Genomic DNA, 25,886 nt, shown 5'->3' with positions numbered 1-25,886 from the left:
CTTCGTTTGCGAATCCCGGACCGAGGCATGGTCCTACCGACCCGAGACCATGCTCTTTCAAAGGGGGAGGCTTAGAGGGAGGTGCCTGTAAAATTTGGCTTCACTGTGAGCTCCATTGGCTGAGTTATTAATTTTTAAAGCTGGCTGGATCATGTTAAATCGTTAGGCGCAGAGCAGCGCTCTCGTGGGGCTTTCATTCGTGAGCACAGGAATACCTAAAATATAAAATAATTGATAGTGTATCTGAAAAAGGCTTTGGACGGAATGGTAATTGGACGAAGTGTCCTGATCCCCTCATCTCCTTTCCGTACTAAGCTTCAGAGTTTCCTTTTTCCGAATCACGGACGGAATTCTAAAAAATTGGAACATGCCACAGTCACTTAGAGGGAGGTGCCTGTAAAATTTGGCTTCACTGTGAGCTCCATTGGCCGAGTTATTAATTTTTAAATCTGGCTGGATCTTTAGCCGTCGGGCAGTGTTCTCGCGGGGCTTTCGTTCGTGAACACTGGAATACCTGAAATATAAAATAACTGATCGTGCATATGAAAAAGGCTTTGGATGAAATGTCTTAACTGTTGGACGAAATGGTCATGGGATGAAGTGTCCTGATCCCCTCGTCTCCTCTCTGTACTAAGCCTCAGAGTTCTCTGGCCCTCTTTCCGAATCACGGACGGAATTCTAAAAAATCAGAATGTGCCACGGTCACGAGTACTGTTGTGACCACAACCATATACAGCACAAAGATATGGCATAGTTAAAAGAACGCTTGAAGCAGTGGAAAAACAAAGAGAGTTGCGCACGCGTTTTTATGTTTTATATGGAGTGTCACTTGACCCCGCAGTTGTATATCCACCAACATGGCCGACATCCGGATTTCTATTTTGCTTTGACGTCACTTGCAAGTCAAGGATTCCTATAAGAACTCCGTAATGAACATAATACCTTTTGATAATGTTGGGTTGGTATTTCCACCACTATAGACTGCTTGGCTGTTCTTCATGGAGAACTTTGGGATCCATTGGAAACCCTCTGGACTCCAAGCATCTTTGCTGGACCTACAGTTGTGTCTGTTCAAGTTCCATGAAGTTAAAATGGTTTAAAGGCTCTCAATATCCTAGGTATTATAAATTGTCTGACTTATACACTCAGCTCTCTGCTTGAAACCCCTAAAGGTTCCCAGTACCGGTTCATGTATATCCTTGTCTCCTTTATTTACAAATTTGCACCTGCTGGGGTTAAAAGTGGAAATGCTTTTTTTGCCACTCCTGATTTAAGGGAATGTTTTTTTGTTTTTTTTCCAATCCATCCAACAAACCAACAGTAGCCTTTTATTGAAATGAAGTTATGGGTCACCATCGAACTAAAATTAAATGTCAGAGAACAGCAGGTTTTAATTTCGCTGGCATTCCAATATGTTTTGACATTTGCACCCTTGAAGAGCTAACCTGAGATTCAAAATAAAAAAAAATAAAAAATAAATCACAATGCACAGGTAGAGACCATTTAGAGTCCAACCCAGTAGCAGATAATTTGTTTCGCCTCATGAATTTGATAGTTTGTTTGTTTGTTTCAAAATAAACAATTGTTCCAATTTTGATTCTTGCAACACATTTAAAAAAAAAAGTTAGGATGGTGAAGAATTTACCGCTTTATAATGTTGCCATTCCTTCTCACAACACTTAAAAGATGTTTAGGGACTGAAGACACCAAGTGATGAAGTGTTTCAGGTGTTATTTTGTCCCATTCTTCCTGCAAACAGGTCTTAAGGTGTGCAACAGTACAGGGTCGTCATTGTCATATCTTTCGTTTCAAAATTCACCCCACATTCTCTACTTGGGACAGAGGGGACACACCCTCTTCTTCCACAGCCACACCTTTGTAATGTGTACAGAATATGGTTTTGCATTACCTTGTTGAAATATCCCTGGAAAAGATGTCGTCTTGAAGGCAGCATATGTCGCTTCAAAATCTCAATGTACTTTTCTGCAGTAATGTTCCATCACAGAAGTGTGTAAGTTACAGAGATGAGAATTTTCCGCGGATCTGTGGAATTCCGAGTTTTTCCCGCTGAAAATGTCATTTTTGTGAAACGTGTAAATCCGTTGAGAAAATTTCGGGGGGGTAGGAGTCGGCGCGAGGCGAGGCTTGTGGTGACACAAGCAGGCAGGACCGACCGCCCGCCCGCCAGCATCTTTCGGCAACGCTCATTGCAAAATTAGTTGCAGCTGTGATAACGGAAATCGTCATTGCTTTCTTCAATATTTATGCTAACGACAACTCACGACGATTTCCGGCAACGTTTTGGCGCTAGTTTCATCTCACTTCTACAATTCACGGAGAAACAAGCTACACGTACACGGTTTTGATCACTTCTTAAGTTCTAGTTATTTTGATTAGTTTTCAAAGTTACTTCGCCAATATGGTGAAAGTTTTGGACCGCAAAAATGAGGATCGTGCCAGGGAAATCGATAAATCGAACGGGATAAAGAACTGTTTCCGATGGGCATGGCTCGATAGTGGCGTTACCGTGCAGATAGGGACACAAACTGTGACGACGTGCCTGACGGAACATATCCGAAAAGTGGACGTGCCGGGAAAGGTTCTGTGTATTCTGTGCTCAGATATGATCAATTATGAAAACAGAGGAGCTAGAAACATCCAGGAGCACATCAAAACAAAAAAGCACAAAGGTACGTTTTACTTAAATTGTCAAAGATAGAGTCAGGAGGAATCTAATATATCGTTACGGTTACCTTTATAGATTGATAGATTGTAAATATATGGTGAGGTTTTTTATATTATTTATAAAATATCTTTCAAATTCCTATGTGAAAGCACTTTTTAAAGCACCAAAGTAAAGGATTTTTATTTGAAATAAAATGTTATATATATATATATATATATATATATATATATATATATATATATATATATATATATATATATATATATAAAATTGTGTTTTAGAAAATTTATATATAACCATTGATTGATATTATCTATGTTTTAGAAAATTTATACACAAACATCAATTACTTATAATTATTTCTTGAATTTGACTTGAAAGTTCAATAGTCTATTTGATATTTATTTCACACAGAATACAATTGTTTGCAAATATTTCAGAAGTTTAGGAAAATGATTAAGATATTGTTGGATATTTCAAGCTTTCAAAGGTAATGATTAACCCCGCCGACAGTAGTCGGAGGGGTTATTATTTTCACCTGCGTCAGTCTGTGTGTGTATCTGTCTGTCTGTCTGTCTGTCTGTGTGTCTGCAAGATATCTCAAGAACCAATGGATCGATTTGGACCAAATTTTGTACGTGTTGCCAATCACCCAGGAAGGAAACTATTAAATTTTGGAGGTCAAAGGTCAAGGTCATGGCAGAACTTCGAAATTTTCGCCCAATGTATTTTAATAGGGAAAAGGCGGGGTTTGCACTCGTTAGAGTGTCCCTGTCTAGTTTCCTTTATTTTCAATGTTAGAAGTCATCAGAGGTCACCATTTCTTAGTGCATTTTATAAAAATTTTCCATGCTCAAAGGGGGGCGCACCCCCCTTTGAAACCCCCCCATGCACGCTTTGCGTGCATTATGTCTGCCCTTGGCAAACATTTCAGAGTTTTTTTAAATGTCCCATTCTCATCCCTGAAGTTACCTTTGGCCAAGGGCACTGACACAATCCCATACCATGACAGACCCTGACTTTTGGAATTGTTCCTGGTATCAGTCTGGATTGTCCTTTTTGTCTTTGGTCCGGAGTACACAGTGTCCATTTCTTTAAAAAAAAAAAAAAACGGACTTGGAATACTGATTCATTTGATCACAATACATGTTTCCGCTGTGTGATGGTCCGTCCCAGATGCCTCAGAGCCCAGAGAAGTTGACAGAACTTCTGGACACGGTTAACATAAGGCTTACTTTTTCCACAGTAAAGATTTAGCTGTGGCGATAACTCCATATTGTAGCGCTTCACAAAGGTTCATCAAAGTAATCCTGAGCCCACGTGGTTATATCAGCTATAGATGAATGACGGTTTTTGAAGACAGTGTAAGGGGAATGAAGCCTCTGCACCTTAGGGATGAGTCTTTGGCTATACGACTTTCAGATAAAAATGTCCTGGTGTATGACGTGTGTTTTTGAAATATCCTGCCAGTTTGAACTTGACAGCTCTAGCTTTTATTTTTATTTATTTTTTCTCTCTCTCCCCTGAATAAAAATATTTTTTATTCAGCGTTTACACTTTAGCATTATCTTTGAACAAAACACACCAGAATCACTGACCACCTTTAATTATGCATTCCTGTTTTCACTTTTTTTTTTTATCATTTTGATTTCTCTATTTTGACGTTGATAATAAACATAACTTATAAGCTTGCTAATCAGTGTTGGTATTTATGACACTTTCATAGAGACTGACTTTCATTTTCTCAGAAGCGTTGAGTCTTTATTATATAGTTTATTAGAAACATGTTGTGGAGCAGCATCTCATCATCCCAAAATATTCATGCGACGCGGCTGCGTAATAATCAGCGCTGACCTTCCATCCATCTGGGAACATGATTTCTCTGGAAGTGTCCGTAATTATGTCGAACAGCACACGTCCGCACTCCGGAGGCGCAGAACAGACGGCTGGAGGGTTCCGAGCTCCAGCCTGGAGGATTCCTGCTCAGAATTTAGCATGACGAGTTAACAGCCGACCTTGCTGATGTGCCAAGGGCAAGCGCACACATTCATGTAGGAGACAGAGAGACGGATCGAGACCAAGACAGGCGGCAGCTTGAAACGCGAGTCTGATGTAGGACGCTCAGTGGGACGCTCTGAGAGGGGAAAAGAAAAGAGCACAAACATGAACAGAATGAGTAATTTGAAAACTTTGAGTCTCTGAGGCAGCTTCTTCACTTCATCATCAGCACTTAATGTTCTTTTGAAGACCCATCAAAATGTCTCAGCGTACTTTCATTTTTTTGTGAACGCAGCTCTTTTACTTTGCTTCTCATCTGGGATTTGGAAAGATTCTTTGCGATTGCGATTCTGCATTTCCAGCCTCTTAATTCTGCTTTTATCTGTTCTTTTTGTGGCAAACCGAACCCTGACGATGTGGGGATGATTGTGGGGTTTTTTTTGTGTTTTGTTTTTTTTTTGTCGATAAGACCTCTGTAGTACAAAGAGACTCTTAGGTTAGTTGAATGTCCTCCTCACTGTATGAGATGACACGAAGACTGAATGGAAGGAGACCTGTGAGAGGAGATGACAGGCAGACAGCAGGTCAAGAGCAGCTTGGAGCCTTAATACACACAGGCAACTTTATCTGATCCATTCTTATCTACCTGCTTCAGGATTCTGGTCTCCACACACACACACACACGTACATACACACACACACACACACACACTGGCAGCGTCTGGGTGACTTTCAGCCTGTCAGTTGTAATCAAGCAGGCCGAGAGGAACTGAATCGGAGTAAAAGGGCAAAATGGGTGCCAGGGCCAGTCATATACCATGTGCCATTGTGTCAGTGGGTAAGGTATACGGTACCTGACAGCAACTTTACTGGATCTCTATCTCTCTCTCTCTCTCTCTCTCGCTCTCTCAGGTGTTCAGGAGGAAAGCTATTGAGCTAGGAGAGAAATTACTGCCTGCATTCAAGACACCCACAGGCATCCCTTGGGCTCTTCTCAACCTAAAAAGGTCAGTCAAATACACACATGCACACCATAACACAGTATATTTCAGTCTGTGTCAAATCTCAGGTTTTTCTGCACATTTTTTCTCTATTTTCCAATTTATACACGTTTTTGGAACAATATCCTTATTGCATTTGTCCTTAGCAATCGTCACGTCTTTTAACGTCCCATGTTGCGTAATGTGAAATCTTACAAATCTCTGATTGATGCGCAAAAGCCAGGGCTGATCATGTGATCATGACTTGGTCCTACTTTCTCTGAGGCTGCACTTTTTACATTGAGAAGTAAAAGGTCCCCAAAGCAATTTATTTAGAAAATATTTCTACATCTGTATATATATATATTTTTTTAACAGATAATGAAATATAATAATACGCCGATAGATTAAGCAGCGAAAACTGCCACCATTTTGCCGTCAGGCTGTTACCTGAGCTATCTATAATATAACACAAAACCGATATCAAAGACATTACTAGTTACAACACTTTTTTAAATATACTACAATGTAATCAAATGTAATGCTATTATATTATACTCAACAAAAATAAAAACTTTACACTCGTTTCAAAGTCAATAATTTGAACATTTTGGAAAATAGGTTTGAAATAACGATTGTATTCAATTATCTTGTCATTAAAGATGCTATAGCATACAGATCATGTTTGTCATGGAATCAGTTCCACCGGAAATGCGACGACAATGTCCATGATCAAACACTGTGAGTCACAACTTAATGAAATCATGTCAATATCGGGTGTGTCCTCCATGGGCGTTCACAACTGCGATACAACGTCTCCTCATGGATTGGATGATGCGTCTGAACACAGCTTGGGGAATGCACCGCCATATTTGCACCAACATGGCACCAAGCTCCTGCAAGTTCTGTGGAGGGTTCCTTACGGTTGGCTGTGGTGCCAGTTTGATGGAGACGTGTCTGGAGATTATGGATGGTCTGTCGACTGCGTCCCATAACCCTCGCAACGTCAGTGACGGATGTTCCCGTATTCAGCATGCCAATGGCACGTTCACGCTGAATGTTTGACAGTCGTGGCATTGCAAATTAACGAATAATTAACCATAAAACCTTGTTTTTCTGAGATGACACTCTACTCTGCTACCGTGAGATCAATTGCACGTGTATCAATAGGTCATGTCACTTGTGTCACGTGGAAACGTGATTTTAGCGTGCAGTGCTCTCGCACGTGCTACGTAGGCCCGACCAGTAGAATGAATGTGTGACGTAATGCCCTTGACAATGCACTTAACCATAATCACAACAAGAACTCTTTCAAGAAAAGTTTCTAAACACTATTTGAAAAATAATGAGTGTCAAGTTTTTATTTTTGCTGAGTATATATGGAGACGAGTGTTTTACTGGGAAATACACCACTCGTATTTTTCATACAAGCTCCATCTGGGACATGGAGATCTATAACTGTGACATAAATCTCTATATGTCACTCGTGAGAAAATCAGCGAATTGTTTTGATAAATGTGGGTACTTTTGTTTGTGACTGTGTCGATATAATAAAAAGAAAATCACATGCTGGCTTGAAGATATGAAGTTTATCCTCTCGTGGTGAAAAACTCACATTTTTCATATGGAATACATCAGGGATATGAGTGACATATTTAAATAATATTGGCTGGCTTAGTTTTGTGGTATATCAAATATATTCCATTCAGCTAGCATGATACTGAATGAGTTAAAGACAAAAAACATAATGAAATGAAATGTTTCATGACTAACTTGGGTTGTTTTCCAAAACAGCACATATTCTGAAGTGTTCTATTCATCTTATTTGGTATGTAACAATATTGTGCGATGTTGAATCTTGACACACATTTATGATGATTGGAACCAATGAAATATAAAAATGAATCACGATTATTATCAGGCTTCATAATCTTAGTTTTTCCTGGCTGTAATTGTGTTGTTTCAACAACAGAAGGCACGGTCATGTACAATAGTGGGAATACACGTTACTTCACCGGAGGAGGAGGTAACACAGCTCTAATGCTGCAAAAACACCATGAGAAAGAGTTGCTGTACAACTGACTGTACAAATACAGTACTGTGCAAAAGACTAAGGCGCATTTAAAGTAATGCTGTAGAGCAAAAATGGCTGAAAAATACATTAAAAAATAATATAAACAGCAATAAACCATAATTAATGAAACAAAGTCAGTATTTGGTGTGAGATGAAATTCCCTTTGCTTTAAAAAAAAATCGTAGTCTCAGGCACAGTGAGTGCAGTTTTATGCGGAAATGAGCTGTAGGTTTTACTGAGCATCTTACAGAACCAGCCACAGTTCTTCTGGACACTTTGACGGTCACACTCGCTTCTTAATTTCGCACCAAAACCCAGCAGCCTTCATTATGTTCTCATCTCATCTCATTATCTCTAGCCGCTTTATCCTTCTACAGGGTCGCAGGCAAGCTGGAGCCTATCCCAGCTGACTACGGGCGAAAGGCGGGGTACACCCTGGACAAGTCGCCAGGTCATCGCAGGGCTGACACATAGACACAGACAACCATTCACACTCACATTCACACCTACGCTCAATTTAGAGTCACCAGTTAACCTAACCTGCATGTCTTTGGACTGTGGGGGAAACCGGAGCACCCGGAGGAAACCCACGCGGACACGGGGAGAACATGCAAACTCCACACAGAAAGGCCCTCGCCGGCCCCGGGGCTCGAACCCAGGACCTTCTTGCTGTGAGGCGACAGCGCTAACCACTACACCACCGTGCCGCCCTTCATTATGTTTTCTTTTTAAATCTGAAAAGTGCTCTCTTATGGAATATGCTGCTCAGATACAAACTTTTTTTTTTCTTTTTTTTGGGTAACATTTAATTTTGTGGGCGGCACGGTGGTGTAGTGGTTAGCGCTGTCGCCTCACAGCAAGAAGGTCCTGGGTTCGAGCCCCGGGGCTGGCGAGGGCCTTTCTGTGTGGAGTTTGCATGTTCTCCCCGTGTCCGCGCGGGTTTCCTCCGGGTGCTCCGGTTTCCCCCACAGTCCAAAGACATGCAGGTTAGGTTAACTGGTGACTCTAAATTGACCGTAGGTGTGAATGTGAGTGTGAATGGTTGTCTGTGTCTATGTGTCAGCCCTGTGATGACCTGGCGACTTGTCCGGGGTGTACCCCGCCTTTCGCACGTAGTCAGCTGGGATAGGCTCCAGCTTGCCTGCGACCCTGTAGAAGGATAAAGCGGCTAGAGATAATGAGATGAGATGAGATTTAATTTTGTGCTGGAAAATGAACATTTGGAACTCTAAAATGTTTTTGTACTGACTCCAGTAATGTAGAAGTCATGAAATAGAAATCTATAACAAAGATTGTATGAAACAGCATTGTGGTTCCCCCTCCCCAATTTGTAGTCTGTATGAAACTTGGCATGTACCGTAATATAATATGAAAATACACTACCGTTCAAAAGTTTGGGGTCACCCAGACAATTTTGTGTTTTCCATGAAAAGTCACACTTTTATTTACCACCATAAGTTGTAAAATGAATAGAAAATATAGTCAAGACATTTTTCTGGCCATTTTGAGCATTTAATCGACCCCACAAATGTGATGCTCCAGAAACTCAATCTGCTCAAAGGAAGGTCAGTTTTATAGCTTCTCTAAAGAGCTCAACTGTTTTCAGCTGTGCTAACATGATTGTACAAGGGTTTTCTAATCATCCATTAGCCTTCTGAGGCAATGAGCAAACACATTGTACCATTAGAACACTGGAGTGAGAGTTGCTGGAAATGGGCCTCTATACACCTATGGAGATATTGCACCAAAAACCAGACATTTGCAGCTAGAATAGTCATTTACCGCATTAGCAATGTATAGAGTGGATTTCTGATTAGTTTAAAGTGATCTTCATTGAAAAGAACAGTGCTTTTCTTTCAAAAATAAGGACATTTCAAAGTGACCCCAAACTTTTGAACAGTAGTGTAGAATAAACCCCCCCCCCCCCCCCCCCCCCCGGTCATCTTTTCCTGGCGAGTAAAATTTGAAGCATTGACTTAAAGCAAGTCATTGTAATGCTTGTGATGTTTTTCATAACTTGGAAAATTAAGCTTCCAGAGACTCGGCTCTGTTACTAACATGGCACTGGTATCAGATCTCGATCAGTTGGTGCTGAGTGAAACTGAAACCAGAAACATGGTATCGACTCTACCTGTCACGCAAATAATCGACTTTCTGCTCTCGAGTCTGAGTTTGTCAACGACAGACATCTCAGTCTTTTTCCATGGGGCGTTTCAATGCTTGTTGTCACGTTGAATTTAAAATTTTAACATTCAGTACACTGAAGGGCAGGAAAAAAAATTGTCTGAACAAGTTCAGGCTTTGCACGTAAACAAGAGCAGTGTTTCTGATGTTATGCCTCACCAAGTTTGGGTCCTGCCTCAGAACTCGGGAGTCTGCGTGTGTGTGTGTGTGTGTGTTTGTGTATATGGCTGCTTTTTGTGTTGAAGGGCACCCTGGTTCCCAGCTGTTTTTCAGCCATTTATGCAAGTGCATGTTTGTGCTGAGTGTTCAGGGTCAGAGGTTTGGCACTGATAAACTCAGACAGACAGTTGATCTGGATTCGGTGCTGCTTGTCTTGTTTGGAGCTGGAAAGCTTTATTCCAGTGGCTTGTAATCTCAGCAGGGAGGGCACAGAGTTGGTGTGTACTCGAGAGAATAGAAACCTGATAGAGGGCTTGATTGACATGGGCAGTGCTGAATGAAACCAAAGTACTTCCTCTTCCATCTGTGCAAGAGAGTGGGCAGCAGTCAGAGAGAGTGATGGTGATTCAGCAGGTAGCTGTTCTTTATCTAAGGCCATGGTGTGGTTTTGTGTGCGCGCGCGTGTGTGTGTGTATGGTGCCTACTGCAACTGAAGAGACTAATGATTAATGGCTGAGATGGAGATAACATTTTGACTGAGACCATTTCCTCTGGCCTCCTCACAGTCTGCACTTATTAATTAAACGAGTGTAATGAACTAATTGGGAGGAAAATGAATGGGGTTTACACCCTCTTTATGCCTGTTCATGCATGCTGTCCCTGAAGCTTCATCAGCCATGCGATTCTCAAAAAAACGCCAGCTGCTCTCAGAGCTTTCAACCAGGTGGCCAAAACCCAACGCGACCTCTTAATCAACACACGGCATCATTCTCATTTGGGATCAAAAGTCCTCAGCGGGATGCGTCTGTCATTTCTGACTGGATGCTAATGTGGCGAATGTTTGCTCAAGTCTATAATCCGTGGAAAAGTCAAACTGGGCCTGTTGCCTAAACTGGTGTAATGATTCATTATATTAATAACTAGCTTCTGAACATGTTCAAAGCAGCTACGTAAGAGATATTGCAGAAGCAAGAAATTCAACCTCAGATGCAATCCATTCACTAAATAATACAAGTTCAGAACTGCATGACTATAAGGACATCAGTCCCATGATTAAAACGATGATAAACAGGCTCATACTACAGAGAGAACTTACAGAAGCATGAGGTAGCTATAAACACTGGCTGTACATCATTAAATTATTGGGTACTTTTTTTATTTATTTATTTATGTTTAATGATTTACGATTCTACTAACCAGTGTCACAAGGGTGCATTCCTGTTTGAGTCTGGTTCCGCTCAAGAGTTTTATTGCCACTTTTAACTGTGTTTTTTCCATTACAAATCTAAATATGATTTGATACTAAATTACTTTTCTCTTCACTTATGTGATCTCTATTAATATTCCAGAAAATAATAAACCTTGTACACTCCAAGAACAAGGATTTCTCAAGAAAAATGGGGAAAATTAACAATAATAATAATAATAATAAGAAGAAGAAGAAGTTAAACTTGTATAGGGCCTTTCTCACACCTAAGGTCGCTTTACATTCATTCATTCATTCATTATCTCTAGCCGCTTTATCCTTCTACAGGGTCGCAGGCAAGCTGGAGCCTATCCCAGCTGACTACGGGCGAAAGGCGGGGTACACCCTGGACAAGTCGCCAGGTCATCACAGGGCTGACACATAGACACAGACAACCATTCACACTCACATTCACACCTACGGTCAATTTAGAGTCACCAGTTAACCTAACCTGCATGTCTTTGGACTGTGGGGGAAACCGGAGCACCCGGAGGAAACCCACGCGGACACGGGGAGAACATGCAAACTCCACACAGAAAGGCCCTCGCCGGACCCGGGGTTCGAACCCAGGACCTTCTTGCTGTGAGGCGACAGCGCTAACCACTACACCACCGTGCCGCCCGGTCGCTTTACAATTCAAAAAAAAAAATAAAGTCCACCAAAAGAGGGTCAGGATGTAATTCCACTCACATAGCCCACAGTCCCACCAAAAGCCCATGACGGCATGTCCCAAACCACCTGCACAGCTGCCTGAATCACCACTCCGTGGATCCAGAAAGCGAGCGCAGAAGCACCGCCGCATGAGTGCTGGCATGTCTCAAACTGCCCACACAGCCAGAACACAGCACCAAGTACAGAAGCACTGCCGTACAAAGGACCGGACAACCACAATGTTAAAGAGAGCAACGAGCTCACTGCAGTCCAAAGCAAGGAGCATAGGCATCACCCATGGCGGACCAAGGCCTGAAGGAAACCAACACTCAAAACTGGGTCTGGAACTACGCCACAACTGGCGAACAAAGCATTCAAACAAAGAACAAATATCAAACCATACAAGCACAAAGAGAAAAACAGGGGGGGACAAAAAGGTCCAGTAAGAAGCGGCAGCCAAAATGTGCACAGCGTACTCTCAACTGGAAACAGAAAATGAAGGACAAATCAAAGATTGGTTATGGGTTCTCATCTCATCTCATTATCTCTAGCCGCTTTATCCTGTTCTACAGGGTCGCAGGCAAGCTGGAGCCTATCCCAGCTGACTACGGGCAAAAGGCAGGGTACACCCTGGACAAGTCACCAGGTCATCACAGGGCTGACACATAGACACAGACAACCATTCACACTCACATTCACACCTACGGTCAATTTAGAGTCACCAGTTAACCTAACCTGCATGTCTTTGGACCGTGGGGGAAACCGGAGCACCCGGAGGAAACCCACGCGGACACAGGGAGAACATGCAAACTCCACACAGAAAGGCCCTCGCCGGCCCCGGGGCTCGAACCCAGACCTTCTTGCTGTGAGGCGACAGCGCTAACCACTACACCACCGTGCCGCCTGGTTATGGGTTCTAGATGTTTAAAAAATGATAGTGGTTTCAACATTGGTGAAAACCTCCATGTATGTATTTTACATCATTTAGCATGTTATTGCTGTCTGAAATGGCCTAGTAACTTGTTTGTTTTATAAGCTCTAACAGCATGCACTTGGCTGATTTTTGGCTCTTGAGCACTGGATTTTCATTATTTTCTAGTTGTATGTATAGAGATGGGGTAATTAACTTGAAGTCCATTCTTTGTTAAACACTGCCATTCAATCAGTTCTCCAGTTATTCACATCCTGACTCATCTGCTTCCTTTGTAGAATCGGGGGAAAAAAATCTCCTGCATTCCAGTGCCAGTCAAATTAACATTCCTGTGCCATCTACAAGCTAGAATAATAAAATAGACTGCTAGACAAAATGGAACACTGTGAATATTGAGAGAGGTATTTTGGACTTCAACTTGACTTCAGTGTCCTATAATTGGTTTTGAAGGTTCTTCAGGGTTTCTTGCTGTTCTAGAGGAGCAATCAACATTTATATAACAGAGTCCCAGTACTCTGCTGAACCCATTTGGATGTCAGTGTCTGACCCACTTTTAACATCAACTCTCTCAATTTGGTCATTTTACACAACCCAGTTTTGAAAGGCCAGAAGCTGCTGCCTTCCTCACACCAGCCATCCTCCTCCTCCTTTTCTTCCTCCTTCTCAGTTCCATTCCCGCGAGTAGCAGCAGCGAAGTGAGTCGTCAATAATTTTACAGCAGCACAACGCAGTACAACCTTGACCCAGATTTCATTTGCTCAAGATGGAGGGGCTCTGTGGGGGCACTGAGCTTGAAAATCGCATACTCACATACACACAGAGGGAAAAAAACATAGAAGACATGACGTTGAGAATTTAACTTGAAGACCATTTATGTAATATTTCAAACAACTCTTCGAGCAAAACTGATGCATTACTGTTCTTTATCAAAACTAATAAAACAGACTAAAAATAGCAGCTATCATCAAACAGCCATACTAAGGATACAAATTATGAACAGCCATACTAAGGATACAAATTACCTTTCCAGCTCCAATGCCTTTTTAGGTTACACACTACACAACAAAAGTAAAGAAATCAGTACAGTAAATGTGTTAAATGATGCATTTGTGTATATTACATTATTTAATGACCGTCACTGAATCGCTCTCTTGGTAGAATCTGTATTAGGGCAGTGGGCATGGGCCATCCTTGACCACCGTCAAGGAGGTGAGCCATCCTCCTCCTCCTTTTCTTCCTCCTTCTCAGTTCCATTCCCGCGAGTAGCAGCAGCGAAGGACTTTTTTTTCTGGACTTTGGTAAGTCCAGTCTTTGGTTGTAACCCTTGGTTGTAAGTAAGTAGCAATGAAGTCTCCTTCCCTCCAGTAGTCTGGGGTGGTGCCTTGAGCAAGCACTAGCAACCCCTTGCTCCCCCTGGTCAGGGTTACGACCAAAGACTGGACTCGGCAGACTGCTGAGAGGAGGAGACCACCACCTGGTGGTTCAGCAGGCTGGAAAGCGGACCCAGCAAAGCGTTTGTGGCGCGCGATCGGAGCACAGTGCAACACGTAGAACACTGTTGGCCATCCACTGCATCCCGACCTAGCTCCAGCCGTCTTGATTCTGTCTTGCTCCTGGACCCAGGTACTGTAGGTCGGGATGAGAGAGTGAGGCTGACGGCTGCACAACTCTCCATCATTCTTCGTCCAAGTCATGACTTCAGATTCAAGTCCTGTGGTGATGGGCAAGTGGTGAACACCTACCCACACGTGCCCGACATATACAGTTGGGGTCAGAAGTTTACATGCAGTGACATGAATGTCATCTTGGATATGAATGTCTTGGCAATATTTGGGCTTTCAGTAATTTCTTTGAACTGTTCTTTTTCTGTGGCAGGATGTACAGCATACATCTTTAATTAAAAAAAGCACTAGAATTTGGTGCACAAGTTTTAATTTTCTTTGGGTTTTCTGAAATCAACACAGGGTCAAAATTATACATACAGGGTCAAAAATTTGCATACACTCACTTAGATTATTAATTCAGAGGTGCTGAAACTTCCAAAATGTCTCTTGTCTTGCAAAGGCCGAGGTCTCTTAACTTCCTGTTAGTGATCATGATTGACTACAGCTGGTATAGCTTCTCTGTGGCTTCATAAAAAGGGTTTGTTTACAGCACTCACTGGTATTGACCAACACTCATTGGAAAAGTCCAAAGACCTCAGTGCAGATCTGAGAAAGAGGATCGCAGATATACACAACTCCGGAATGTCTCTTGGAGCCATTTCTGAACAACTGCAAATTCCAAGGTCAGTTCAAACAATTAAGTTTGAATTAAGATATAATTAATTATATCCAAGTTATTGTGAGGTGTAGTCACTTTGCCAAGCCACTTTGCTTCAAGAAAACCCAACCTGTCACCCTCAGCTGAAAGGAAATTGGTTTGGATGGTCAGGAACAACCCAGGAACCACCATGGCACAGCCCTGCCATGAACTGGAAGCTGATGGATCACTGTCTACAGTTCAGATCACCATGGACTAAGAGGCTTCTATCCAAGAAATAACCCCCTGCTCCAAAATCGACACCTTCAGGCTTAACTTAAGTTTGAAGCTGACCACACGGACAAAGAAAAAAGCCTTCTGGAGGAAAGCTGTATGGTCAGGTGAGACAAAGATTGAGTTGTTTGGCTACAATGACCGCCATGTACAGAAGGACACTGTACCAACTGGTGGTGGGAGGATCATCATGTTCTGGGGCTGTTTTGCTGCCAGTGGAACTGGTTCATTGCACAAAGTAGATGGAATAATGAAGAAGGAGGGCTACCTCAGAATTCTTCAGCATAAACCATCAGAAACTTGAACACGACTTGGGACTTTGGAGTAACAACAGGACAGTGAACCCAAACACGCATCAGAGCTGGTTGTGGAGGATAAAGCAGGCTAACATTAAGCTTAAAACAAGTCCTGACTTCAACTCTATTGAAAATATATGGACCGTGCTTATAAGTCGAGTCCATGCCAAGGGGGAAAAACATTAAGAAAGAAAGCACAACTTTATTCATCACACACTTGTGAAATTCCTCTCTGCATTTAACCCATCTGAAGCAGTGAACACACACATACACACGTGAGCAATGAGCGCACACACATACCTAGAGCAGTGGGCAGCTATGCTAACAGTGCCTGGGGAGCAGTTGGGAGTTCGGTGCCTCGTTCAAGGACACCTCAGCCCAAGGCCGTCCCATATTAACCTAATCGCATGTCTTTGGACTGTGGGGGAAACCGGAGCACCCGGAGGAAACCCACACAGACATAGGGAGAACATGCAAACTCCACATAGAAAGGCCCCCGCCAGCCGCTGAGCTCGAACCCAGAACCTTCTTGCTGTGAAGTGACCGTGTTAACCACTTACACCACCGTGCAGCCCAAATTTAATTGAACTCTACCAATTCTACCATGAAGAGGCATAAAATATACAACCAGAATTCTGCCAGAAGCTTGTTCATGGTAAACAAAAATGTTTGGTCAAGGTGAATCTTGCGAAGAGACCCATCCATCCATCCATCCATCCATCCATCCATTATCTGTAGCCACTTATCCTGTTTTACAGGGTCGCAGGCAAGCTGGAGCCTATCCCAGCTGACTATGGGCGAGAGGCAGGATACACCCTGGACAAGTCGCCAGGTCATCACAGGGCTGACACAGAAACAAACAACCATTCACACTCACATCTACAGTCAATTTAGAGTCACCAGTTAACCTAACCTGCATGTCTTTTGGACTGTGGGAGAAACCAGAGCACCTGGAGGAAACCCACGCAGACACGGGGAGAACATGCAAACTCCACACAGAAAGGCCCTCGCCGGCTGCTGGGCTCGAACCCAGGACCTTCTTGCTGTGAGGCGACAGTGCTAACCACTACACCACCGTGCCACCCTTGCAAAGAGACATTTTACGCAAATATTAGGTGTGCTAATATTTGCGTAATTTTTGACCCTGTATGTATAATTTTGACTCTGTGTTGATTTCAGAAAACCCAAAGAAAATTAAAACTTGTGCACCAAATTCGAGTGATTTTTTTTTTTAGTTAAAGATGTATGCTGTACATTCTGCCACAGAAAGAGAACAGTTCAAATAAATTACTGAAAACCAAAATATTGCCATGACATTCATATCCAAGATGACATTCATGTCACTGTATGTAAACTTCTGACCACAACTGTAGGTCTACCTTCAAAGCTTGGATTGGCCTCATCAGTCACCTCCAGACCCATAACCACCATCCACCAAATTGAAGTCATAGTCATCTTCCACCCCAAAGGATGAACATTATCAGGTAGAGCTAGAGTTGAATCCCACTACACTACTATCAGCAACAGCATCATGGCTAATCTAAACCTTGGGGTAACCATGGAGAATCAACTGTGCATTTCCTCTCACGTTGCTCATCTGACACGTTCCTGCCAGTTTCTCCTTTACACCATCAGAAGGAATAGTCCATTTCTATCCATACCGGCCATGCAGGTGCTTGTTCACTCCCTTGTCATTTTGAGATTGGACTACCGTACCTTACTCTTGACAGATCTGCCCCTGAGTCCCATTCAACCTCTGTAACTGATCAAGAATACAGCTGGGCAATGTATTTTCAGCCTGCCTAAGTTGTCCAATACCACTCTATTGCTACTCTCCCTTCACTGTAGCTACTCGCATCTGATTTAAAACACTGATTCTTGGCTATAAAGCCAAAAACAGACCATCACTCACCTATCTCAAAGCACTTATCACACCTCACACTGCACCAGGCTCCCTCTGATCCTCTAGTACTGCTTGACTGGTCCCACCATCTCTCAGGGTACAAGGAAGGCATGCATCTAAACTCTTCTCTGTTTTGACACCGAGGTGCTGGAATGAACTTCCCCTAGACGTCCAGCCAAGTCTCTGGCTATCTTTGAATGATGTCTAAAGACTTACCTTTCCCTGAAGTACTTAAATGAACACTTTATTTTCATCTCATCTCATTATCTCTAGCCGCTTTATCCTGTTCTACAGGGTCGCAGGCAAGCTGGAGCCTATCCCAGCTGACTACGGGCGAAAGGCGGGGTACACCCTGGACAAGTCGCCAGGTCATCACAGGGCTGACACACAGACAACCATTCACACTCACATTCACACCTACGGTCAATTTAGAGTCACCAGTTAACCTAACCTGCATGTCTTTGGACTGTGGGGGAAACCGGAGCACCCGGAGGAAACCCACGCGGACACGGGGAGAACATGCAAACTCCGCACAGAAAGGCCCTCGCCGGCCACGGGGCTCGAACCCGGACCTTCTTGCTGTGAGGCGACAGCGCTAACTACTACACCACCGTGCCACCCTACACTTTATTTTAAATGAAAAAAATCAATTTAATTGTCACATAGACTGTGACAGGGGAAGAATATAGGTCACAGCCCCAATTGATTTTTAATCACCTTTGGCATAGATTTTTTACACTGGATGTCTTTCTTGACACAACCCTCCCCAGTCTTTCTGAGTTTGGGACCGGCACTAAGTATGCACTGGCTTGTGCAACCTCAGGCTACATCCACACGACAACGGCAACGAGATTTTTTTTTTAGCGAGTAAAAAAAATATCGCGTCCACATGGGCAACGGATCAGTAAAATATCAGGTACATATGGCAACGCAACGCTTGCTGAAAACGATGCAATACACATGCCACACCTCTACGTGCGCTGTAAGACGGTCCCATCGGAGACACCAGAACAATAGAAGAAGTAGGACGCATGCGCATAAACCCCTTCTTCTACCCGGCGTGAAGCACTCACAGGAACAAACACACAACAACAAGAAGAAGATGGCTGCAACTACGCGAGGAAATCGTGCCTTCTGTGTGTACAAATTAGTTTTATTAGTGTGCATAGTTTTATATAACTTAATTTTCTTATTGTGTGTGAACATTTTGAAAAGCATTTTTATATAATTTATATAACTTTTTATATTGTGTGTGAACATTTTGAAAAGCAGTCTTATCCAATAAAAAAAAAAGAAATTCAAGAAATGGTTCAGTTACTTGTTTATTTAAAAGAAAAGCTGTATACAAAAGTGAATGCAATGCAGTGGTTCATACAAAACAGTCTGTTGAAGGGTCTTCTGACCCTTTTCCCCTCTGCCTCCATTATAGTCAGGTAACTGTTGCTTTGTGTGGAAGGCTGTACTTTCTGTTCATCAAAGCAGGTGTAAATTGTCTGTCTGGCAGGTCAGTCAGGTTAATGTGTAAACAATTTCAAAAGATTCTTATCCAATAATAAAGATTCTTATCCATTGTTGCTGGTGTTGTTACGAATTATGCGCGCGAGAGTGCTGCTTGTTCTAGTCATGTGGTTGTGACGTCATCGTAAACAAATCCGTTCTACTCATCCAGACGACTTCGCAACGGCGCCGTTGCCAGATTTTTCCACTCTGGAACCCGTTCTCAAAAAATATCATTTTGGGGCACCCAAAACGCAGGTGCCGTGTGGACACCAGGCCGAAACGATAAACAATTTTATCAGATTCACCTGAATCCATTGCCGTGTGGACAGGGCCTCAGTGGCTGGGTATTTTTACCTAATCTGCATGTCTTTGAACCATTGGGGAAACCAGAGCACCCAGAGGAAACCCACACAGACACAGGGAGAACATGCAAACTCTACACAGAAATGCCCCTGTCCACTGTGAGGGTCGAACCTGGAACCTTCTTGCTGCACTGTAGACAGTGCTAACCACCATGCCACCTTTGAATTGATGTCTGCGTCTGTCTTTTCTTACTATATTATCTCCCCAGCACAGTTATTTTGGGGCTGATGGTATTCTGTGTAGTAAGTCTATGACCTAGTGAACCAGTATCAGGATGTATTTATCGATAGAGATTTCAGAACACTTCTGCAAGTCACTCTGGATAAGGGTATCTGCCAAATATCATAAATGTAAATGCTAATGTAGGAAACCAAACCAAAGTGAGAATAGACCAACAGATCAATTAAAGAAGTTTTGACCAAAAAAGTTCACTGGATGCCACTGAAGATCACTTTTTAATCATAAAGATGAATGCGCAAGTTGTTCAGGATGGATTTGTCCTCATTATATAAAAGAAAATGACTAAATAGTTTTTAATTGCTGTTAAATTAGCTGTGATGCTATAACAGAGCACGTTACGAGCCAGATTTTGCTACGTTGAGCTGTCAAGATGTGAGCGTTCAAGCTCAAGGCATTAAAGCAGGCCAGCATTCAAAAACAGCTCAGTGATAAGAGAGGTGGAAAGCAGCTGACAGGAACAGTACAGAGAAACAGCTGGCCTGCTGACAGTTGAAAAGGAGAAGTGGAACAGCATTCAGAAGGGCAAGTCTATTGTTTTACACACTCAGCACACATTGCGTTTTTCTCTTGCTTGATGTTTCAGAAAACAAACACACATTGTGCTTGAGTGCAGATGTTTGCATACCCTCGGGACAAAATGAAGAAGACAAAAGAATTGTTAAATGGTGGTACATTTTTTCCAAATGGAAACAGGGGGGGGGGGGGGGGGGGGTCCGGTCCACATTTTGCACTCAATTCTAATACAACTTGGTGGTGCAGCAGGTAGCATCATTGCTCACAACTCCCAAGTTCCTGGGCTTGGCACTGAGCTCGGATTTCTGTCAGTGTAGAGTTTCACAATTTCTTTCCATGACCATATGGGTGTCCTGCCCCCCAAAACAAAGTCAGTAGGTGGTTTGGTGACTTGAAATTGCACCTAGGTATGAACGAATATGCTGCATGGTGCCCCCACCCAACCAACTTGCATTCCATCCAGGGTATATTCCTGCCTGACTTCCAATATTCCTGGTACAGGATCACCAAATTATGGGAATGTCTGAGCTCATGTATATGGAAGAGCATTCTTCAAGGTTGTTCATTTTGTGTCATGTGGCAATGGCTACTGTAAAAATAAATAAACAGCAATTACATATTTGTTTTCTGCAAAACCTTGAGTCAACTTGTACCCTGTCCACACTAGGGATTTTGTACCGATACGATACTACTTTCGTACCGCAACACCTGTCCACACTAGCAACTATACCGGTACTGTAGCGGTATAACTGTATCGGTACGAAACCCACAAATGTATAGGTTTCGTACCAGTACAGTATCGGTACTGTAACGCTTCACTGTAGTGTGGACAGGTGAAGCGGTTCTGTATCGATACAAATATAATGCGCATGCACAAAGTCACACACCTCAATCGATGTCTTCGCGGAATAAAATAGTGAAGAACGGAGATTCGTTTTCTTTGTTTCTTTCTCAACTGCCTCGCGCGTTTTATACGATTCGACTGAATAAATGACCACCAGAAATACAGACTGTACATTGACAACAAAAAGCACACACACGTTGTTTCATCCGCCATATTCTCAGAAGGAAGTTACTCGGTAACCACGGAAACATTTCGCGCACGCGCATTTCAACTACCGTGAAAGAAAACCGCAAACATTTCTCGCTAGTGTGGACAGATGCACTAAACTGTACCGGTATACTTTGTATCGATACAGTTATACCACTTTCGTACCGGTATGTATGTGAACACAGCTTTTGAGTTGCTTGTAAATGCATAAAATGAGCTCGCTCTGCTCTTCCTGAAGCAGAGCATTGTGTGAGCTGTTAAATATCCCAAGTGGACATTAGTGTTCTCAGCCATATCCAATAGTCATCAGCAGGAATGGAATTGGCACCAACCACAAACATGTGACTCGTGGTCACATGTTATGGTCAGCCTCACCAATTCCTCTTTACTGTCCCCATGCCACTTTAATTGAGTCGAGGCAGGTTGAGTCGAGTTACGTCAGGCTCTGGCAGGAAGGAAAATCAGATTTTGGAGTTCTTTTATTGATCTTGTGAGGCATAAGAAAAGGCAGCAAGAAGGATTGTGGGATGAAGATAAGCCACTGAAAACAAGCTTCAGAAGATGCTTCTCGAGAACAGAACGTGGGATTCAGCAGTTGTGACTGGATGGTGGAAATGAAGACAACACATCCTGCCTCTTTATAAAACCTCAGTAAGAACGAACTGTACTAAGAGCATTTGTATTTTTAGAATAGAGAAGATTTTCTCCATTGAATAGTTACCAGCATATTCCTTGGTCTTTTTTCAAGGCTTAGATGGTGCTTGGCAATTTTTTCAAAATAGTAGCTTGCAAAAATGTTTCTTCTCCATAGTTAGAGAGATGTTTGTCATATTAATTTTTCACGACTCCTAGTTTGGGAAACCCTGGTACAGTGGGTTATGAAATAATGATAATGAAGTCATCCTGTAATCACAATTAGTTAAACAAGCAAACTAACTAACTAATTAATTAAGGTTACTTCTGGAGCCAAAAAGAGTTTGTTCTAGAGCCCTGCACTCCCGCGGGAGTCGAGACCCGACACAAAGCAGTGCGGTGCGGAACAAATTTTGAAAGCTCATTGCGGGCGGGAGGGGGACTGCACAATGCGGGCGGGAGAGGTGATAAGCTGCAGTCCCGCTAACTAAAAACGTGTTTAAAATAAAATTTATAAATTATTAATTTATGTCTATCATATATCATTTGTGCTGGATATTTTATTTGGCATTAATAAAAACATTTTAAGATGCCTAAATTTGCGGATGTGGTCTAATCTCGCGTACGTTTCCGATTCCTTTCTGCTCTTCCGTGTTTGAGATCTCCGATCATGGCAGAAGACCAGAGCTCCTCTAGTGAAGCTCACAGTGCTTCAGAAGTAAGTGCTGCTTTAAAAAGAGGTACATTTACCGTTAAAAAGTCAAGAGTATTAGTCCTAAGTATTAAAAAGTATTTAAAAAAGTATTAAAAAGTTTTAAAAAGGACTGTGTATCGCACAGATTGAGGAGCTGGTTGTGGTTGCGCAGCACTTCATATGAGAGGAGAATGAAATCGCGGTTGGAATCATAACGCCACAGACTCGGAAGTGGGAGTGCGAGTGCGCAAAGCGAGAGCTGTCAATCAAAGCGAGAGCTGTCAATCATGAGCGCATGCAGCGCTCAACTTGGAATGTGTCAGCAGAATGTCAGAGTCTAAACAATAAATGAAGGATCGGTCAGTGGAGAGCTCAGCTAAGCTCAGCATGTTTAATTCCCCAAGCCAATGACAAGAACTTTCGTGAGAAATAACGCGAATGTCTGCATCATGCGGGATTTGCGGGCAGGAGCGGGACAAAATATGGCAGGCGCGGGCGGGAGCAGGACTGAAAATCATAATTCTTTGCGGGAGCGGGGACTGCACAATGCGGGAGCGGGCGGGAGCGGGACTGAAAATTCTGTCCCGTACAGACCTCTAGTTTGTTCCTCTGGTGAAGCCCTTAAAACCCTAATTCTCATTCAAACAGGGTTCCAAGTAGAGTACCTTTGGGAAACTCAGAGCGCTTAACAAACCAAAGAATCTGTGAAGTACCACTTTTGAAAACTAGAACATTGATGCTCCTGGCTAGCTAGATTGAACACATGAACAACAAGACATATGCACGAATTCACTTCAATTCATCCATCCATCCATTATCTATACGACTTAACCGGAAGGGTTGCAGGGGAAGCTGGAGTCAATCCCAGCTGACTTTGGGTGAGAGGCAGGATACACCCTGGGCAAGTCACCAATCTACTGCAGCGCTAACATAGAGACAGACAAACAACCATTCAGTGGGGGCAGCCATGGCCTAAAGGTTAGGGAAGCAGCCTTGGGCCCAAAGGGTCGCCAGTTCAGTTCCTGGGACCGGCAGGAAAAATGTGAGGAGAGTTGAGTGAATGACCAGCACTTTCCCTTCCCTGTGTATCATGGCTGAAGTGCCCTTGAGCAAGGCACCTAACCCCCAACTGCTCCCTGAGCACTGTAGCATAGCTGCCCACTGCTTTGGGTATGTGTGTGTGCTCACTGTTTCAGATGGGTTAAATACAGAGGAGGAATTTCACTGTGCTTGAGTGTACGTGTGACAAATAAAGGCTTCTTCTTGTTCTTCATTCACACTGTGCCAGGTGACTTTGACCATGTCCAAAGGGACTGTGGGAAGAAACCTGCGCACCCGGAGGAAACCCACACCAGCACATGGAGAACATATAAACTCCACACAGAAAGGCCCCTGTTGACCCAAAACCTTCTTGCTGTGAGGCAATAGCGTTAACCACTGCCCCACTGATTCCGGATGTAAATTTAGATCCCTAATGAGCAACCCAGAGTTGATTAGTGGTGAGGAAAAACTCTGAGGAGAAAAGCATTCAAATAGGAACCTGTTGTCTTTTGGGTAACGCCGGATAGCGGGATCATTATGGAGTCTGGTTGCTCTCATGGTTTCTCCCTCGTGCTGTCTTTGTTGGCTTGTTTATTTGGGCTATAAATCTACATCCAGATTTCTGTAAAGCTGCTTCATGACAGTGTCTGTTGAAGTGAACTGAAGAGTGATCTACGTCAGTCAATAGGGGGGCGTTATGGATTGTATAGCTGATGATGTGAATCATTCTATGATGAGCAGCAGGTGCCCAGGGAAATGATTTCCTAAAAAGCGCTGGCGTTTAGTTTCAATCATCTCATCTCGTTGTGTCATGGCCTTGAGTTAAAGGCCATGTGAATTAAAGGGACTTGTTTATTTTAGGCTTAATTGACAGCTCGAGCAAATTGTAAAACATCCTGCTTGACAAACAGAGATTAAATTAATGTTTCCTCAGCTGTCCAACCATAGCATGACAGTTTTTTTTTTTTTGGGGGGGGTCCCCAATGCAACAAATTGCTTATTAGCCATTCGCTATCTGCATTTGAAAGGGACTTTCATTAAAAGAACCATGTCACGCAAGTTGCTGAAGAGCCATTAAGGGTGTTCTGTCAGAGCAAAGCAACCCATTGCTGTTGGATTTCTGTAGCAGTGGTTTAATGGCTGTTCTATATTAAACACCCCTTTTGTTGGCATGGCTTGATGGATTCACCTAGCTGTGAGGCTTGAGTTTAGTTCAGGAAGTCAGGTTGCTAATGGAGATGTGAATAGGAACCATGCTGGGCTTTTCAAGGAGCAATACCATGTAATAAGCAAGAGACAAAATGTATTCCATCAGTGTGGTGTTGGTTAGATGGAGTATGTGGAGCATTCAAGAGAGTGGTTTAACCTCCCATAATCAGGCATTAGCATTTCTCTCCTGGGAGAAATACAGCTCAGTTTGAGCCATGAATATGAGGACTTGCTCCTGTAAAGGGAAGAAATGGAAAATTAGACATCTACATGTCTCATCTCATCATCTGTAGCCGCTTTATCCTGTTCTACAGGGTCGCAGGCAAGCTGGAGCCTATCCCAGCTGACTACGGGCGAAAGGCGGGGTACACCCTGGACAAGTCGCCAGGTCATCACAGGGCTGACACATAGACACAGACAACCATTCACACTCACATTCACACCTACGGTCGATTTAGAGTCACCAGTTAACCTAACCTGCATGTCTTTGGACTGTGGGGGAAACCGGAGCACCCGGAGGAAACCCACGCGGACAACATGCAAACTCCGCACAGAAAGGCCCTCGTCAGCCACGGGGCTCGAACCCGGACCTTCTTGCTGTGAGGCGACAGCGCTAACCACTACACCACCGTGCCGCCCACATCTACATGTATATGTTAAAAAAAAAGAAAACCTTAAAGGAGATACGCAGAACCTTTATTTTTAAATAAATTTCTGAGTGGATAGTATCTCCATCCTTGACTCTTGTATGCTGCATAAATGGGAATTTAAAAAAATATATATTTTTGAGAGTTAAAATCGACCGCAAAGTTGGCATATGAGCTGCCACGCTGAGCCAGCCAGCCCTGAGTGCGTGATGTCACTGCAGTAACCGGTTTTAAGACCAAGGCCTTTTACAGCTATAGACCAAAGTCATATAAATAAAAATTTATGGTGAAAGTAAGAAATACCGTTACCGACTTGCTCAACTAAGACTGATTTGACTTCACTGATTGTGGG

General features: G+C 43.0%; 1 protein-coding gene across 1 annotated transcript in view; it reads left to right on the top strand.

Moving 5' to 3' along the window:
- man1a1 (mannosidase, alpha, class 1A, member 1) overlaps positions 1–25,886 on the top strand; it is a 370,371-nt gene that overhangs the window by 261,405 nt on the left and 83,080 nt on the right. The window contains exon 5 of the mRNA XM_060916425.1: positions 5,597–5,691. Within this exon, the coding sequence (XP_060772408.1) occupies positions 5,597–5,691 (95 nt within the window). The remainder of the gene's footprint in view (positions 1–5,596; positions 5,692–25,886) is intronic.

This window comes from Neoarius graeffei, chromosome 3, assembly GCF_027579695.1.
Source record: "Neoarius graeffei isolate fNeoGra1 chromosome 3, fNeoGra1.pri, whole genome shotgun sequence".
Classification (NCBI taxonomy): Eukaryota; Metazoa; Chordata; class Actinopteri; order Siluriformes; family Ariidae; genus Neoarius; species Neoarius graeffei.
This window is presented reverse-complemented; position numbering and strand designations above follow the sequence as displayed.